A 14,042-nucleotide genomic window follows, 5' to 3' on the forward strand; every position below is an offset into this window, starting at 1 on the left:
CCTAACACCATTTATTGGATACGCTAGTTTTGCTTTGCTGGGTGCCTTAGTCCTACGATCACAAGCGACAAATTTCATTTAGCCTAGACAACTAGGGTGGTGGATTCAACCAGCGACTAATCTCATATAGCCTAGCCTATGAAAATGTTGAATCACAAGAAGCCTATAGGACAAATATGACAAGCAAACAATCTAGATCAATTCACAAAGGTTGTACAAATCTTGACAAAAATGTCCAAACACAGAAATGGAGCATACAGGCCTAACAATGTGATGAAGGGAAAGAAAGGATTCATCAAATTCAAACATTTGTCCTCCACCTCGCAACAGACACGTAAGTCTGCCTTAATCACACAGGTCCAGACTTAGGGCAAGGCTATTTATACACCAATGTTAACAATAATGACCTATTTGAATGGAATCTTACCTCCAGAAGCTGTTTTGTCGGGTCCCGAGAGCAGAGATGGGGAGTCGGGATGCTGAAGGGGAGCATCCCAACACCAACGATACTGTTTCAGTATTCATGGATGACGTCAGAGCAAGGAGGGGCGCAGGAAATGAAGTCGGAAGTCACTGGTACTGTATCGACCCACCTACTGCACGCATCAACACACACAGAGAGAGAGAGAGAGATGCCCAAAGTAAGTTATCAAATCATCAACAAGCATCTTACAACCGTGTAGACTACCAGTTATGAATTATATAATCATGTAGGGGGTGAAAAGACAGTGACAGTGCACTCTACAAATACAGGTCCTATCTAGAACCATTTGTAACATAAGAACACTGAAAAAAGGTTTGATATTTTTCTTTTTCAGATAAGAACCATTCAGGGTTTATATACTGGGTTCAGGGGATCTTGAATTTGCATTACATTCAGCTCTCTCTTTCTCCTCTCAATTCTCTCTCCTCAACTCTCTCAGCCTCAAGCTGTGTTGCAAAACTGTCACATGGACACCTGTATAGACGTTTGGGGAGAGTTAGGGTTGTTGAAGCTTGAGGTTAGGAGACGTTACTGTGGAGTAGAGATTTATTTTGGAACTGGGTCCATCTCAATGAGGGTGAAATACAGTCTCCAGATTCACTGTGCCCCCCCCCCTCCAAATGAAAAGAAAAAACAATGATTAATTGCATTGGGTAAGGGTATACATGACATATTGGATTCTCAGACATGCTTACATAGTTTTAGTGCTGGGGTGGGGGGCATCTATGTCTCAGAAAGATGTCCACACTGATATTTCAGCTGTGGGGTTGCTAGGCCCATGTGAACTCTCCAAGAGAACCAGCGTTGGCAGTTTTGAATGAAGTCTGATTACTGCAGTCCTTTGCCTGCAAGCCTCTGAATGCCCATACATCAGCCTAAACTGGTACAGCTAAGAGAGATGACACAGATGTGCTAGAATCAATGCTGACATCCCTTCCTGATGAAACCTTAGGATCGCAGAACTGCCTGATCTTGCAAGCTCACATCATTTCACTTCATAGCCTGATCATTTGGTTCTATAAACTAAATCACTTTAATGTGACGTAGGCCCAACATTACTCTTTCAATTCCTTTCCCCCCCCCCAAGTTTCTTTTATTTTTACAATGACATCATTAATGTCTTGAGAACTCCAGAATATCATTCTATATGCAATGATTCAGGGAACACTAAAACAGCACAGTTTAAAAAACAAAAACTTAGGCTCCAAATATGAGTCCCAAAGAGAAAACGTCCCCTCCTGACGGCTGTGTACAGTTCTGCATATTTACAGTATTGTAATGGAGCGTCAAACAGCCCGAGTGTCGGAATCAGAAATGTTTACTGCCATGTAGTTTACAACATATTAGGAATTTGTTCCAATGGTGCATAACATGGAGACATTGGACAGGGTGCAGGGATGAGACGGGAGAGTGCAGAGAGAGGACAATGCAAATGAGCAGTACAAAATGGAGTGCAGTCAGTGTATATACAGTGAGGGTACAAAGTGTAATGTGTGGTACAGTGTGTGTGGGGTGCATGTTATAGTACAATCAGCGTTCTTGTGCAAGTATTGCAGCGGTTGGTGACAGTCAAGGAAGGGGTTAAGAGGACAGAGGCCTTGTTGATTAGGCAGGTGTGAGGCATCTTGGCCCTGATGGATCGCAGTTTCCTGTCAGAGGGGAGTGATAAGAGATTACATTACACTTAAACTTAATAATTTAGCTGATGCTTTTATCCAATGTGACTTACAATAATTGCATTTAACAGAGAAAAAGCCAAGTAGTCGGGGGTCTTAGGACATTTATAAGGGCAGTTTGGTTCAGATTCTTCCAAAAGCACCAAATTTGACCCAGATGTTGTCCATACTATACTTAATCAAATTTTGCCGGGTGCCAAGATGGGAACCCCACGGGGCCACCATATTGACAAAATCCAATATGGCTGCCACCCTAAAATACGAAAGCGAAAGAGAAAAGGCAGGTTGCAGCCGATCACCTTTTCTGAGAAGCACTGCAATTTGGCCTCGTCTTTGGCTGTAGCAGTGGAGTACCAGGTGGTGAGTATGGAGGTGTGGAAGAGTACCGTAATTGTCTGACAAGTTGAATTTCAGCTGCCTCAGGAAATACTTCCTCTACTGTGCCTCCTTGGTGAAGGAGCTGATGTTTAGCTCCCAGTAGAGTATGGTGCCCAGGAAGGAGAAGGAGTCTCTGGTGGCGACCGGGGAGCCGTTCAGGGTGATGGTGGGGGGCCTGGGTTACAACCATCTCCACTGTCTTAAGAGCGTCGAGCTCCAGGTTGTTTTGGCCACACCAGGACAGCAGCTGGTCAATCTCTCATCTGTAGGCGGACTCGTCTCCCTCAGAGATGAGTCTGATGAGGGTGGTATCATCCACAAACTTCAGGAGCTTCAAAGGGGACCCTCACCTCCAACCACCAGGGGCACTTGGGGGGGGGGGGGGGGACTGGGTTCTGTGAAAGAGCCAACAAAGGGTTTAAGCCTATTAAAATGCAACACACTCTGGACCCCCCTCTACTGGCACTAGACAACCCATTTTGAATGGGCCCTTGTAAGGCCTCTACAACTCTGGCCATAATCTGGACCCATGCAAGCCCCCCCCCCCCCCCCCCAGAGTAATACTGAAAATTAACAGAAATCAAAAGCAGATCTCACTTCTACAGTAGAAGGCTCAGCCTAATGTCTTTTCACTGCTTCCATAAAGTGTCAGGCAACATGGTTGCATAATTACTTTGTTACTACTAGCCATGTCGGCTACTGTAGCTGGCTCTGTGGGGTAACGTTAGCTAGAGGCTATAGTAGTGTAGCCTAGATCCAAGGTCAGAGGTACACCGCACTCTGAAAAATACAATAAACTGATGCTATAAAAATTCAATAAACTGATCCTCTCAATTCACAAAGATTGCCTGTAGTCATCGAGGAGCTTAACAGGGCCTCACACAGGAGCTATGGGCAGGACAGCTGCAGCCCTGGGTAATTCAAACAGGCTTCGGGTATCCACACTGGTCAAACACACAGCACCGTTTATCACACACCCCTCTTTACACTTTAGGAGACTATACTACAATAACCAAGCCCCTACAACCGGCTTAAGTACTCAGGAACATTAGATTGAACTTCCTACAAAAAGAACAATATGCCACCCGAGTCCCTCCCTCCGACAGAGCTACCCCAGCAGCCCATCCCCCTTCAGGGCCCGATTCAGGCTAAACGCTAAACACATTCAAAGATACAAGACCACACATTGAGGTTTGCATTAAAAACACTTCCCTGAGGGTCTGGGAGCAGCGCTGGGTGCAGTAGAAGTCCAAGGCTGACAGCTCCTACAATCAGTCTGCAGCAATAACGCCCAGTAGATCCTTGGATGTGGGAGAGATCGCCAATTGAAGATACACTGGAGCATTGATTCGACCAACATTCATGGTGAATCCCACACTTTGGCAGGGGGAGAGAAAAGCACTTATATGACCCCACTGCCTTTTCTAAGGGGGAAAGGGGGGGGGGTGAGTCCCAGGTGATCAGGATCAAGTCAATTAGTCCTAACAGGTCAGGTGATCAGCATATCAAGTCAATTAGTCCTAACAGGCCAGGTGATCAGCATCAAGTCAATTAGTCCTAATAGGCTGAATGAAGCTCCATTACAGCATCAAAGATAGGGATTACTTTGCCGGTGAAACTATGGGGGGATTTTGAGACTAGTTCTGCCCCACCGATTTGCAGGCATCCATCCACACAGACAGATGCGCTCTCTCTCTCTCTCTCTCTCTTTTGCTTCTCTTGTCTGCTGGATCTCTGTGTGGGAGGGGTTCAAGATTACAGAGGCGTTCTGGAAATCCTCTCGTTTCTTGATCTCTCAAAGACCATAGAGGTGTGTGTGTGTGTGTGTGTGCATGTGTGCTAGTTGGATTGAGGCGAGCGAGGCTGAGCAATAGATACTCTCTGTTATTGAATTGTGAAAGTTTGCTCTGTGTAACAAAATAACAGGAACAGCATTCATATCTGCTGTATCTCTAACATGAGAGAACACCCACTCGTAAAATCCTCCTGTGTGATTACACACACACACACTCGTACATGTGCATGCGCACACGCATGCATGCACATACTGTAGAGACAGGTATACAGTCTCTATCTCACATCCTTCCCACGTGGAGGCCAGCTGATCCTGGGGGAGGGAGGAGGGGGGAGGGGCCCTGGCTCACAGCAGCTGTGTGTGTTACCATGGAAACCTTTGTCCGTGCTGAATAGAGGGATGAGAGGGGGATTTGTGGAAGGCTCCTGATTGGTGAAAGATGACCGGTGAAATTAAACAGTGGGAGGAGAAAGATTGATGCCCTCCCAGGATCACACATCCGGAAAACAGCCTGTAAATGATAGATTCCATAAAAGAGAAACAATTAAAATTGCATATCTTAGATAGGATAATGGTGTTACATTTCAAGAGCGACTCTGACTGAGGTATTACCACATATGATTAAAAAAAACAGTTACTCTAGGCTATATGAAATGTGATTCATATAAGATATTCTGGACCCTTATCGATGGGAGAGGGGAGGGGGGGGATCAGCAAGAGTAACGATGTATGGAGGGATAGAGAAATAGAAAGGTGACCATTACACCCTCAAGTGTTCACTAGAGGTATAGCAACATCCAGATCAGAAATGGTGTAAATTTCTTTAACTTTAGATTCAAGATTGAAGAAGATTCAAGATTCAAGATCTCTTTATTGCCATGTATATGGTTCACACGTACTAGGAACTTGACTAGGGTAAAGGCAAACACTGTTGTTGATGAATATAATACAAAAAACAGTGCAACAAAATGCAGTGCAATATACAAATTACGATATACTGTGAAAAATAAAATGGATACTATGTACAGAAGGGGGTGTGGTGTGTGTGTGTGTGTGTGTGTGTGTGTGTGTGTGTGTGTGTGTGTGTGTGTGTGCAGAGTGCAGTGTGGTGGGTGAGCGGTGTTATGTACAGTGAATGCAGTGTGTGTGCCGTGGTATGTGGAACAATCAGAGGTCGGATGCCATTGATGCAAGGGGTATAGAGAGTTAGTGTGGGAAAGGTGACATGAACCTTGTTAATGAGTCTGATGGCCTTGGGAAAGAAGCTGTTTTTTTTGCGAGTGGACCCGGTCCCGATGGCCTGGACTCTCCTGCCAGAGGGGAGTGGGTCAAAGAAACCATGTCCAGGATGGGAGGGATCAGCCACAATCTTATTGGCCCGTTTTAGGGTCCTGGAGAAGAACAGGCCCTGTAGGGATGGCAGTCTACAGCCGATCACCCTCTCAGTGGAGCAGATGATGCGCTGCAGTTTGCCCTTGTCCTTGTCTGTTGCGGCTGAGAACCAGATGGTGATGAAGGAGGTGAGGTTGGACTGGGCACCATCATTATTGCCTTTGTGAATTTCTTCAGCTGCCTCAGGAACTATAGTACATCCTCTGCTGTGCTTTTTTGGTGAGGGAGCTGATGTACAGCTCCCACTTGAGGTCCCAGGAGATGGTGGTGCCCAGGAAGTGGAAGGAGTCAACAGTAGTCACTGGGGTGTCATTCAGTGTGATGGGGGAGAAGGCTGCTGGATTCTTCCTAAAGTCTACAATCATCTCCACTGTCTTGAGAGCGTTGAGCTCCAGATTGTTTTGGCCGCACCAGGACAGCAGCTGGTCGATCTCCCACCTGTAGGCGGAATCGTCGCCTTCTGAGATGAGGCCAATGAGGGTGGTGTCATCTGCAAACTTGAGGAGCTCAACCAGGGCCGGACTGGGTGAATATTTCATGCTGGGAAATGTAGCCCCAGTCAGGCCACGAGCCGAGCCGACGCGGTGAGATGGAACACCTTCAGTTTCGTTTTGTTGACGGGGGGGGGGGGCTGCTGCTGCGCGATTTGTTGACGGGGGGGGGGGGGGGGGTGGGGGGCAGGCCATTGACCGCGGGCCAGGCCCTGTGCTCCCGATGGCCAGTCCACCCCTGAGCTCAACAGACTGGTGGCTGGAGGTGCAGCTGTTCGTGTACAGGGAGAAGAGCACAGAGGAAACAACCCAGCCTTGAGGGGAGCCTGTGCTGATGGTCCTGGAGTCAGAGACATGCTTGCCCAGTTTCACATGCTGCTTCCAGTCAGATAGGAAATCCGTGATCCATCTGTAGCTGGGGTCGGGCATGTGCATTTTTGAGAGCACACCCTCCAGAGTGAATGGGAGGATGGTGTTGAAAGCCAAGCTGAAGTCCACAAACAGAATCGTGCTGTAGGTGGCTGCGGTTTACTAAAACCTGGAGCACACATTTACCCTCTCGTTCTCTGCTCCATGTCACCAGAGGGCCAGTCACCTCGTATAGGACTCAAATGTATAGCCTACTGGATTCAATGATTTCATGTAGCAAATGTATTCTAAATATGTAGGCCTACTACACCGAATACAAGATCTTAGTTTCCAGATCACAGCATGAGTGTGTGAGATGGGGACAGCATAAGGACAGGAGGACATGTACTGTGTACAGGCATTCCTTTTAATGACAGTTGACAGTCTGAAGACGTTAAGATCATCTAGAAAAGAACAGAGAAATGGCCTGTCAGAATGAGTACTTTCCCGAATGTGCAATGTACAAAATTTCACAGCATATACTGTATTAATATATACAATTCTTAATTTAAAAAAACAGAAGAATATTCAAGGACAAAAAACACAGACCAGCATTTCGCTCCACAAAAAAAATCCATATTTACAGTCAAATTGACCAAAAACAATACATAAAATCAATAAATAACATTTACAGTAATGACATTGCTTGATACATAACAGTATTTAGAAGCAGATTCCTATACAGTTTACCATCCTGCATTGTAGCTATGGTAAGAGGTGGTAAGAAAGTTCATCGGCTCCTTGTATGAAGAAATAGTAGTACTGTATGTATTCCTTCATTCAACATCCCAGTGTGTTCTCATCCATAGCAGCCCTCTCAGAGTAAGCTTCAGCAACATCGGTTTTGTTCGGCACACAACAATTCCACAGAGCAGGACAAGCAGTGAGACGTCACTTGAAAGGCAAACAGGGACTTTAGAAAGCAAAGCGTTGCAAAACATTACTAACAAGATTCCCGTGTATTAGTATATCCCAAAATGGTAATAATTTAATTAAGCATGTTATACATTTAAATGTCACTGTTCCAGACAATAAAAGACATTCATAGGACAACAGATGAAACAAAACCAGTCAAACTAGTGATGCATTTTCATGATCTCAGATATGTCTTACCTACAGTAAAATGTGTGCCCTCAAACCTATAATCTTCCTATGATATGTTTATTCAGACTTGTCAACAGCTAAACCTTTTTCTAATACAACTGCCACATTTCTCCAGTGTCTTTGTGTATGGTGATTACACATATGGTGAACAGCTGCGGGAACATGTAAACTCTTGACTCTGCTCTCCTATCTTTCTCTCTCTCTCTCTCTCTCTCTCTCTCTCTCTCTCTCTCTCTCACTTTCTGCTCATGGCATCAATTAGAATAGGCAAAACGTAACATAACATAACATAACACAAACACAGAAGTATGGACATCATACACATTATTATGATATATTCTACAAAAAGCCATACAACATTACTTTAATGAAAGCAAAGCCCAAAGAGAAACTGACATGATGGGCCACTGAATGTTAATATTGTTGTGAGTGTGTGGTGTGCTTGTGTGTGTGTGTGTGTGTGTGTGTGCGTGTGCGTGTGTGTGTGTGTGTGTGTGTGTGTGTGTGTGTGTGTGTGTGTGTGTGTGTGTGTGTGTGCTTCTGTCTCTACCACCACACTCACCTATTGGGTCAAAATAATGTTTATTTTCTCTCAACAATATTGGGTGTGCCTAATTGAATCTTGTCTGGCATGGCAAATGGGTATGGTTTGCACTTTCAGGGTCCAATCAAGTTGTTCCACTGCATGAGGCAAAGCACTTTGATGTTCTCCATATCAGAAACGATGTTCTCTTAGCTGTACTGTATGTTACTGTATGTTGTATTAGTTGTTTGAATGTTGTGTTTTTTGTATTGGCTGTATAGACACTTTCACCCAAACACCTTGCTCTCTCTCTCTCTCTCTCGCTCTCTCTCTCTCTCTCTCTCTCACACACACACACACACACACACACACAGACACACACACCATGCTCCTGCTTCTCCAGCCCCCCCCCCCCCCCCCCCCCCCACACACACACAGATCAGTCTCCATCGCCCCATCGTCCCTCCATGCCAGCTCAGGCCACGGCGTATACTGTAATACCACACCTCCCTTCATCCCTTCATCTCCACCTCCCCTGAGTCTGTAGTCATCCTGCAGTCATCCACAGCCAGTGCTGTCACCGCCGCCCTACATCGCCCTCCTCTCCTCCTCTCTCCATCTCTGGCTTTCTCTGTCTAGTCACGCTTGGCCCTGCCTTTCCTCTTCCTCCTCCCGTTCTCCTGCCTCTCCGGTTTCTCCTCCGCCTTCCCGGCCGCCACGGCCCCGTTGGCCGCCCTGCTGATCCCGTTGACGGAGCCGTTGGACAGGGCCTTGGCGGCCTTGGAGGAGGCGTCGCGGTCGCGGCGGGGCAGGCGGCGGTAGGTCTGGTAGTAGAAGTTCCCGAAGAGCACGATGAAGGTGACGGCGTAGCAGATGAGGGCGTAGTGCATCCAGTGGGGGAAGTCACAGTCCATGTAGAGAGACAGGGCCGTGTGGCCGATGGTCACATGGAACTGGATCTGAGGCACACGCAGAATATATAAGTGTGAGTCCATAGGTGAAATATATGTGAAAATAGGAGTAGTGAATACATGGAATATAAGAGTCATGGTACAGACCAGATAGGTCAAATACTATTTCATGTAATTTCAATTACTTTAGCGTTTGCTTGAGTCTGGCTGAAGTGTGTTTTTGGGGAGGGAACAGTCCATTGGTTTCATTGTGCCAGGCGAGAACAATCAAGCACAGATAAACTAAATGAACGGATTTCAAATAGTATTTTGATCCAGTTCTGGTGCAGATATAGTTACATTGAGTTCAACAACATCAACAGAAGAGGCGAGAGAACATTAAATCAGCTGGCTCATAATAACGTCAAGATTAGTTAGATTTAAGCAATAGCACATGAGAAGGAGTGCTTTATCGTGGTGATTGCCACCGGCTGTGCTCTGCATAGGCACAATGCAAAGCAGAGCTTTAATACTTTATGTTTATTGCTCACAATCCTATCACCTTGTGATACAATGTATCAAAGCGGAGTGATACTTTTACCAGTGATTTACACGTTGGTATACTGTGGTTATTGACATGCCTCCGAATGCCTCTTGGCCACTCACAATGTGCGGTTGGAACTAGCTGTTGTATAATAGTGTATAACTGGATCAGACACACAGGGTCTGGTGAGAACATCAACTGAGATAATAACTGGAATACTGTATGGTTATAACTGGATCTAAAGCACATGGTTTGTGTAAATTCCTGCAGGTATCACTGTATGGCCAACATAAAAGCTAGAATTTTACATAAACAGATGTCACTGTGTAGCTCGTCAGTATGGCTTCCTCCCTCACTGGGTTGGATCTCAGGTCCTCCTGACTTACAAACACACTTGACCACATTTCGTACACTGCTTAAGCCAGCTACACCACCAGAAAGCTTACTATTCGATGAGTTTAACCAATTCAACTCAGTTACACTAACATTAATTTGTGTTTTGTGTGGACGTGGAAGAATGGCTGCTAGTTATACAACACCTAAGGATCCAGATAAACAAATAGTTATCTCAACTGAGGAGTGAATTTAGCATAGATATAGAACACATCTATAGTGTATCTATGGACATTAAACAGCAGATCTCATACCATCTGGATGATGGTGAGGTACTTCTTCCACCACAGGTATTTCTGGATCTTGGGTCCGCAGGAGGCCAGGCCGTAGTACAGGTACATCAGCACATGGATGGCTGCGTTCATGTGGGCGCCAAAGAACGCTGCCAGAGGGGAAAACCCGGAGAACACGCGCAGGTCAGTAGCGGAAACTGAATAAAACAGTCCATTACATAAAATACAGTCATTACCTACAAATCACCTTAAAGCCTTCATCCAGAGTTGATCACAGAGCCACACCGCCCCAGCTAGCTAGACCCTTTAATGGTCATATGTATGTTATCTTCTTTTTTTTGGTAGCCCTAGGGTTTCAAAATTCAGGAATATTCACAAACCTCCCATAGGAATTAATGGGAATTAATTAATGGGAATTAACTGGAATGAACTGGAAAACAGAGTTCATTCCCATAAATTTCCAGTTTATTCCCGTTAATTCACATTCATTCCCATAAATTCCCGGAATGTTGCAACCTTAGCCCCATCCGTATCTTTTTATGTGTTTTCCAGGTTTAATACCCTCTCAGCGTTAACCCAGGAAGTGCTGAAAAGGTGCTGTACTCACACTGTCCTCCGGCCACCCACTTGATGCCGATCCACCACAGCGTGAACATGGTGCAGTGGTGGTAGACATGCAGGAAGCTGACCTGGTTGAACTTCTTCCTGAGGATGAAGAAGACTGTGTCCAGGTACTCCACCCCCTTGGACACAAAGTACCACCACAGTGCTGCTGCTATCTGTTATGGGGAAGAAACCAAGAGAAAGAGGGGTGAGAGAATGACAGGAACTCAAAGAGGTGGCCTCCATGAAGTTGCTCCTGTTACATCTATAATCGTAGGCCTATATCACACTGTACAGGAATATTTTGTGCTTAAAAATAGTTCAAACAAGAACTTGTTAAAATATTTCCTTTGATTGTGCAGTTAGATCTACTCCTTTGGAATATGTAGGGGTGGGACGTATGCCCACCTCCCTTGTTCTCTGTAAAGCGCATTGTGTTGCCTCTGGATATGAAATGCGCTATACAAATAAAGCTTTGATTGATTGATTGATTGATTGATTGATTGATTGATTGATTGATTGATTGATTGATTGATTGATTGATTGATTGATTGATTGATTGATTGATTGACGACAGCTAGGCCGAAGTGCAACGTAACTTCCCTGATGCCCTGAACTCTAAATTGTCATCAGGATCTCTCACCTCACAGCCTCTACTTTAACTAGAGGCTGATGTGTCAGGTGTTCACGTCACTCTAACTAAAGGCTGATGTGTCAGGTGTTCACGTCACTCTAACTAGAGGCTGACATTTCAGGTGTTCACGTCACTCTAACTAGAGGCTGACATTTCAGCTGTTCACGTCACTCTAACTAGAGGCTGATGTTTCAGCTGTTCACGTCATGGAACAGTAGCAACGAGAAACTAAATCCCACCCCCCCATTCTGATGTTAGCTCAGATAAATGGCATCTGATCATGTTTCTACATGTCTCTACCTTAGGAAACTGCATCTCATTTCATCCTTGTGGTCACTGATTGGACCATGAGGCTAGAATGGCCCAGTAATCCTCCAGGGTTCAAACCTGGGTCCCCTGCTTGTCACAAGACTGTACTAGCCCACTCGGATAAAGCCTAAGCATTCACTACAGTAGCAAGCACAGCTCTTCAGCACCCAGGCAAGGCTACTCTTCATGCGGGAAATATGGATAAATACAATGTCTATTATATTCATGGGTTACAGTGTTTATGAAGGGGCTGTCACTGAGCCCCCTCTGTTACAAACACTCACCCTGACTTCATTGGGGTCATCGGAGTAGTCCACTGGCTGGCAGATGTAACTGTAGCCTGCCGCCCGCGCTGCCATGAAGAGCTGCAAACGGAGCAGATCACAACTGATCTAAACTGAGAGAGCAGACGGACTGGAATAAAGATAGACGTGGCCTAGTGGGTGGAAGAGAATATTAATTAGTCTGTTTACGGCATAGCAAGGTTTGTATTCATTGATCCTCCTTTAATTATTTATACAGTTAATCCCCTTGAGATTCCAATTTTAATCTCATAGTACAGAAGGAGTGCCCATCTGGGATCGGTTAGACTTAATGTACACCACTTTTGGATAAATGGAAGCCCTGATCCTGGGCTGAGATGCTCAGTGAACACTGAGGCTGAAGAAGAGCACACCTCTTTACAGATGAAGAAGTTGAAGAAGACCATGCTGAAGTTGTAGGCAATGAGGGTCTTCTTGAGCTGGAAGGGCTCACGGTTCTTCATGTACTTGGGTCCCAGCCACAGGAAGAGCAGGTAGGACGAGCTGATGGCCAAGGTGGGGAGCGGATTGTCCATCAGCGGCCATTTCTCCACTCGCTTGTCTGACGCAGCACAGAACACACTTGTCAGCAGCAGGAACTCTTCACACAACAGATTCTCTCTTGCTTGCACTCTCTTTCTTTCTTTCTTTCTTTCTTTCTTTCTTTCTTTCTTTCTTTCTTTCTTTCTTTCTTTCTTTCTTTCTTTCTTTCTTTCTTTCTTTCTTTCTCTCTCTCTCTCACACACACACACAAATATTGTACACACATACTCTCTCTCTCCCTCTCTTTCACACTCAATCTTTCTCCCTCACTCTATTACAAACTCATACAACACTCTCTCTCTCTCTCTCTCTCTCTCTCTCACACACACACACACACACCCACTCTCTCTCTCTCTCTCTCTCTCTCTCCTTCTCTCTCACACACACACATGCACATGCACACACACACACACACATACACACACTTCTGACAAACCACAGAACACCAGATGTGATCACCTGCAATGGTTAGGCCCCATTTGTAGAATTCTATAGTGTCATTTATGAGGTGTGTGACAATCTCCATCTCTGTGGTGAATATCCTGCAGACAAATATGAGAAGAGGTCAGTCAGTTGAGGATATAGCTATTCATTGATCATTCCAACAGAATAATAGCCTATATGTATGGTGGTTGTGTGTTGGAATCACTTGGGTCTTGAGGTTCGTCATACAGTAAAATCGTATTCAGACTATAAGGCCTAAACTGTGGACTTTCACCATGCAGGGCCAGATGTAGCCTATAGGCTATAGGTATCTAGGCCAGCTGGAACATATGAGTGAGCCGTGGCTCCGGACGGATGAATGGTTCTCGGCCCGCTCCTCAAGACTGGGGAGCATGTCAGCATTTTTTTACAATTTTTTTTGGCCGATGCGATACTGATGATGGACCTGCGTTCAGAGGTGTAGATAGGCCCATAGGTCCACTTTACATCAAAATAGGTCATTGTATTGTTAAGTGCCAAGCAGACCTAGACCCTCCAATGCATATATAATACAATCGGATTTAATGATCCTAAAATCGAATCCCCCCCCCCCCTCGCCCTGGATAAGCGGTGCAGCAGCATCTGTCACACGCGCGGCATAATCTTCTGTGAATAAATTCCGCGCAATTGTGATAAAGATTAGACTACCACTGTAGCAAAATAAAACAATTTCATGTATTTTTGTAAATTTTATGAAGTACACTTTGGTGTCTGATTTGCATTTTGCAGCATAGCCATAGGCTTCTCTGGCCCATACATCATAAACGGTGGTATTTTTTATATTAGCCAGCCCATATCCCTTCAATGCACGGATAGGCCCCACAAAAGAAACGAAATGAGCACAATTACATTAAAGG

The 14,042-nt window shown here is 45.3% G+C and overlaps 1 protein-coding gene across 1 annotated transcript; it reads right to left on the reverse strand.

The window, feature by feature from the left end:
* Nucleotides 1-8,886: 8,886 nt before the first annotated feature.
* Nucleotides 8,887-13,228, reverse strand: elovl4a (ELOVL fatty acid elongase 4a; the record flags this gene model as incomplete). Its single annotated transcript, XM_084444027.1, has 6 exons — nt 8,887-9,210; nt 10,333-10,460; nt 10,919-11,090; nt 12,142-12,222; nt 12,534-12,721; nt 13,162-13,228. The coding sequence occupies 6 exons, from the start codon at nt 13,226-13,228 to the stop codon at nt 8,887-8,889; spliced, it is 960 nt and encodes a 319-aa protein (XP_084300153.1).
* Between the last annotated feature and the right edge of the window lie 814 nt (nt 13,229-14,042).

The sequence above is a fragment of the Borostomias antarcticus genome (assembly GCF_949987555.1).
Source record: "Borostomias antarcticus genome assembly, chromosome: 10".
Taxonomy (NCBI): domain Eukaryota; kingdom Metazoa; phylum Chordata; class Actinopteri; order Stomiiformes; family Stomiidae; genus Borostomias; species Borostomias antarcticus.